This window comes from Octopus sinensis, linkage group LG21, assembly GCF_006345805.1.
Source record: "Octopus sinensis linkage group LG21, ASM634580v1, whole genome shotgun sequence".
In the NCBI taxonomy this organism is placed as follows: Eukaryota; Metazoa; Mollusca; class Cephalopoda; order Octopoda; family Octopodidae; genus Octopus; species Octopus sinensis.
In genome coordinates, this window is record NC_043017.1 from 16,422,569 (window position 1) to 16,428,568 (window position 6,000).

At 32.5% G+C, this 6,000-nt stretch overlaps 1 protein-coding gene across 4 annotated transcripts in view; it reads right to left on the minus strand.

The window, feature by feature from the left end:
* The window catches only part of LOC115222775 (potassium voltage-gated channel subfamily KQT member 1-like), an 81,423-nt gene that overhangs the window by 25,506 nt on the left and 49,917 nt on the right, over positions 1–6,000 (minus strand). For all 4 annotated transcript variants that reach the window (XM_036512040.1, XM_029793075.2, XM_036512041.1 and 1 more), the window contains 2 exons: positions 5,253–5,352; positions 969–1,100 (listed from right to left, as the gene is read on the minus strand). In XM_036512040.1, coding sequence (XP_036367933.1) covers positions 969–1,100; positions 5,253–5,352 — 232 coding nt within the window. The remainder of the gene's footprint in view (positions 1–968; positions 1,101–5,252; positions 5,353–6,000) is intronic.

Here is a 6,000-nt window from a genome sequence, read left to right on the forward strand (position 1 = left end):
GGAGGGACTAATACAGAATGATGAAGTGAAATCTTTATTACATCCAGTTGTCATGTAATGAAGGAAGTATATTACAGCTGTTTAAAAAATGCCTTATAAATGCATTATATATATGTGTGTGTACACACACATACCTGTATGTATACATATATTGTCATACACATGTTTATTAATATATATCTGCATGTATTCATGTATTTACATAGGCACACAGACTCACACATGCATACACATTGCAGTCGTTGACAATCAATATAGCATTTAACATTATATTTCGTTTTTGGATTTGGTTTGCAGGATTCTTTATATGATTTCGTGTGTTGAAGCATATTCTGTTGTGTCTGGGGAGAGTCATTTTCTTTTTGTGCCTTATAATGTAACACACTCACCGGTAAAATTTCCCCTTTTTTCTTATTTTTATTGTCCTAAAATTTTCGTTGCGTCTTGCAACCTTTTCAATAGTTTTGAAAGTTTTGGGGAATCAAAACTATTAAAAAGGTTGCAAGATACAATGAAAAATTTTGGGAAAATTAAAATAAGAAAAAAGTGAAAATTTTACCAGTGAGTGTGTTACATAACAAGGCACAAAAAGAAAATGACTCTCCCCAGACACAACAGAATTTAACATTATATTAATGCTTAAATGCTTCCTTATATATTAGATACCTAATATATAAGGAATGCCATATATCCAAAAAATCTCCCAGATTTGTCATAACAGTGCAATGTTAAATAGTGCCTCACATATAGGACCCTATGTGTATATGCTGGAATTTAAGCATATGTTTGTGTGGGAGCTAATATGTGTCCCCTCACTGAGTTACATTATTGTTGGATCATTTTAATGTTCCTGAAATATTTTTGTTGAAATCATTACATTGTTGTTTTTAGTTATTATTATTTTTGATGTTTTGTTGTTGTTTTTATATTGATGAAGTTCAGAAAACGTTATTGATAATTGCTCATACTTTTTCTGCAGGTTCTTCATTGTCTTGGGAAGAGAAATGCCATGGTTTGCCTTCTCTCTCACTCATTAAATGTTTCATCAAGTTTCTCAGCATTTCAACAACATTATCCAGTTTCTGATCCATTTGTACCATCTAAACGAAAACCCCAAAATAAGGAAAAATTAAAAGATTTTAAATCAACTTAAGTAATATCAAGACTAGATTTTATAACATTTTCAGCTGATAAATGAATAAATTTGGGATGGAGAAAAGGTTCATACTTGATAGTTAAAATGAAAAGCTGTTTTTTTTACACAACGAGTAATATAAATATATGAAGAGTCATCAAAAGGATCATAATACTGGAAATAATGGCAATGTCAGCAGACTTTTGAAAAGATGCCATCGGAATTTTCCTTTTCATTATCATCATCATCATCGTTTAGCGTCCGTTTTCCATGCTAGCATGGGTTGGACGGTTCTACTGGGGTCTGTGAAGCCAGAAGGCTTCATCAGGCCCAGTCAAATCTGGCAGTGTTTCTACGGCTGGATGCCCTTCCTAACGCCAACCACTCCGTGAGTGTAGTGGGTGCTTTTTACGTGCCACCCGCACAGGTTTCCTTTTATGCAATAATAATCCACAATGCATTTGCGGAACTGGTGCCAATATTTGCAATACTTGATGGAACTATAGATGAAATGCATTTCATTGATATTAAAACTCTAAGATCATCACATCAGCTAAAATCTTGCACAAAATTGGCAATGTTCACAGATTCTGTTACAGGAGGAAAAAAATGGGTGAAGAAACTTAAACCCTTAAACCCAGACAATCTTCTTGTGTTGTATGCTAACATTCAGATGGTATACGATTGATGCTAAACAACTGCAGCAACAAAAAGACATCAGCCTACATTTGTGCTCAGAAGTAAAGAAAACAACATTTTATGAGTCCTGGATGAACTCAAGGAGATGCAATTTCAGCCTTATGATTGTTGAATGAATCTACTCCAACAACAAAAGGTTATGAATAGAAAAGTTTTCAAGAAATTTGAGAATAATGGCCATATTGGTCAGGTCTTGAAGGTTTTACTTTTACAATCTAACATTAAGAGACAGTTACTAAATACTTAAGCAATAAAAGAAACAGTGTCTGAAATGCTGATTATGTCACACATCTGTGGAAGAATTAAATATATATATATATTATATATATATATATATATATATATATATATATATCACGCCAAGTAAGTTAGGGGTTATGGATCCAACCCACTGAGGGATAGTATTTATCCAATATACTGTTGGTATAGTACCCAAATTCTTAATACACAAGTCTTTTTAATTGCAATGCAATTAACTTATTTATTGTATTAAATGGGTGAAGGTAAAGAAATATTTTACCATTAATTTATAATACAAATAAGAAAACGGAGAAACAATTTAGTTAGTTCATCAGCTTTTGGATATTAGAATGTTGAATTATTTATTCATTTAACAAAAATGAGAACCTTAATAGCATACATATATACATATAATTCAATACATGTAAGATAAGAATACAAATTATAAAAATCATAATATAATATATATATATATATATATATATATATAATGTATGTATATATATATATATATATATATATATATATATATATATAATATATATATATATATAATCTGTAAAAAATATGTGACAATTATTCGGTAGCCAAAATAAAACTCTGAGTTTCGGATGCCGAGGTGGAAATCCACACCACCATCTCTCAGTTTTCGTTATCTGGCTATCCGAAACTGAGTTTTGTCTTGGCTATTGAATAATTGTTACATATTATTTTACAGATAAATTTCCGCTATTTACATAATATTGAGGTCTCTTTCTTTCTTTTGTTATCTTACCGTTTTTACCAATATATATATACCAATATATATATTTTTACCAATATATATATACTAGCGTTGCTTGGGTTTGTAAGGGAAATAACTATATAAGCATTTTTAGAGAGTTATAGCCAAAAAATAGCAAAAAAATGCATTAAAAATGGAAAAAAAAATGATGGTAAATTTTTTTTTAAATCGTTGACTCATCGTAGACATTTTTAGAGAGTTACTTCCCTTATATAATAGCGAAAAAATGCATTAAAATGGAAAAAAATGATGGTGAATTTTTTTTAAATCGTAGACTCATTGTAGACGAGCGTTAATACCCAGAAGGGCTCGATATGAATCACGACTATAAGATACCCGGTTTTGGTTAAACTGCACCGCAAAATGTGGGAGTAGTTAGGAATCTAAATCGTAGGAGACAGACACACAACTTGACTTTTATATATAAAGATATTCAGCAACTATCACAAAAGTATTGTCTACGTATGTGACTTAGTGTTGCAACTAAAACAATGAGCAATATTATCCACGGGAAGAGCTATTTTGAGACAAATGTAAGAAATATTTCTGAAGTATTTCTACCAAATACAAACTGAGGGAGCCTCTGCATAATAGTTCAACCACCTTGAAAAATCAACTAAATCTCCCCTAAACAACACCCTTACACTATTCCTGAAGAAGCAATAAATGACTGTAGTTGATCATAAGTTTCTATGAAGGGTGAGGAAGGGTAGAACATCAAAAATGTAAGCTAGATATGTTTGGAATAGAAAGCAAGATGTACTGATACAGATGTTAGATGCAAGAAATAAAGTATTTGTGGGCTTGAGGTCGCTCATGCTGCAGGTGGTGGCCACATTGAACACTTGTAAGACAGGAAATAAAAGTTGATTGGGAGTAAATACTTGTGACTCAGCTGGGGTTTTCTATGGCATTTCCTTATTAAAATATTGCATAATGAAATTGGTTCGTTCTTTTCGAATAACCCTGTATATGAGACTTTTCTAGAATTCAGCAAATTTTTACAATTGTTATTTAAGATCCAATGATTGAGATTTGACTCTTAAATAGAAATCAACTTCATTATCGAAACAACATAGACAATACAAAAAGTGAAATCCTTTCAGATTTTACTTTCTTTAACAGCCCATAAAAAACGTAAGCATCACTTTTGTTATTCTTTGTTCTTTAATTTTTGACATGTTCCTTCATCCAGTTCCATAAATATTTTAATGTTTAAAATTGCTTTTCTATACTACGTTTTCTTTCTCATTGTTTTAAATTGCTTCTCTTTAGTATATTGTCTCTCTCATTCTTGTTACATTTTTTTACTAAAACTTACCTAGTACCACCACAGTTAATACCAGAAACCCATCCTTACTTTGTCTCCCTCGTAAGTAAAAAGCTCAAACCCTTTGACTGTTTTGTCCTTCCATACAGCATACACATCATAAACCGGACACAGGTACCCTTCTCTCCTCTATAGCAAGATGCTACCAATAACACACCTGACAAGGGAAATATAATCTAAGCAAACATTCTTAAAAACAGTGATATCATTAGAGATAATTTACTTTTTGTATTGTCTATAATTTACAACAGTCTGTGCATATATTTATGTGTATGGATCTGTGAATATGTGTATGTATGAGTGTGGTTCAAGTGCATAGATGTGGGTATATGAGAGTGTGCATGTAAATGTCAGTTTGTATTTTATATATATATCATAAAATGAATATGTCTGTCAAACAGACCAAAATGTTTGCCTTATTTTATGATGAGGGAGTAACGGACACCTTTACACTGTTTTGTCTGTTCTGTAATGGTATTGACTTCTTTCTACTATCTCTGTGTCAGAGAATAAATCAATCTAAATTATGCATTATCTCTTCTCTTCCTTAATTTGTGCCTCAGTTGACTGACAGCTTCTTGACACACCCAATAGTCTATATATTCTATTCCAAACTTTAAAACTCCACTAGCTTAAATTAGTAGGCTATGTTGTGGCTGGCTAAGTTTAAATAATGTAACGTAATGTAATCAGTTAAAGAAACAATTGTCATGAATTTAAACTTCCATTTGTCTGTTATTTTCTGTACTTACACCAGAGCAAGAATTTGCTGAGGAATTGGATCATACGTAGGTAAATAAGTGGAATTGAGAATTACCTAACAACAGTATGCGGTCAGTATAATTGATACCTGAGACAACAGATTATTTCACTGTCTGCTCTGTTTAATTCTATCTAGCCAAATGGTGGAGTCTTTGACATTGATGTGCCTTGATTCTTAATAAATCCTTTGAACTAATGTGTGTGTGTGTGTGTGTGTGTGTGTGCGCACGTGTGTGTATGTGTGTGCATGCATGCATGTGTGTGGACAAAGATATTCTCACAAAATGCATAATATTACAAACCTGATTTTCTACTCTTACAATGCGTGCACAAATTGTCATTTTGTCTCTGTCTCGTGAATTATGGTACAAAGTTGAAGGTTTCCCAAGAATTTGGTCAAGCCTATAAATAAAAGGTAAAAATAAACACATGAAAGAGATTCTAATTCTGTCTGCCACTGCTTTTATAGGGAAATTTTTCCTATAAGGTTTTAATAATAAAATTAGAAAATATATCATTCCCTATCCAAAATAAATCTGTGCCAACCAATCATTTTGTTTTATTGTCAATACACCTCTTTCGCTTCCATAATTTATCTAGTTGTTGATGAAATCTAGCTTCAGGTAACAACTCTGCTCAAGAACCATTATACCATTCTGTTGCTGCTTACATATCTGTTGCTTGATTGAAGGAGTTATTTGGGAGCTGTCTGGCATGCAAGCAACAACTCGGGGTAGATTACAGAGCTCTCAGACTCCCTAATGATTCTAAGAGCTGTGACTATTGAGAAAACATAGGTTGTATATACTCTTTACTCTTTTACATGTTTCAGTCATTTGACTGCGGCCACGCTGGGGCACCGCCTTTAGTCGAGCAAATCGACCCCAGGACTTATTCTTTTGTAAGCCCAGTATTTATTCTATTGGTCTCTATTGCCGAACCGCTAAGTTACAGGGACGTAAACACACCAGCATCGGTTGTCAAGCGATGTTGGGGGGATAAACACAGACACACAAACACACACATACATATATATATATATATACATAT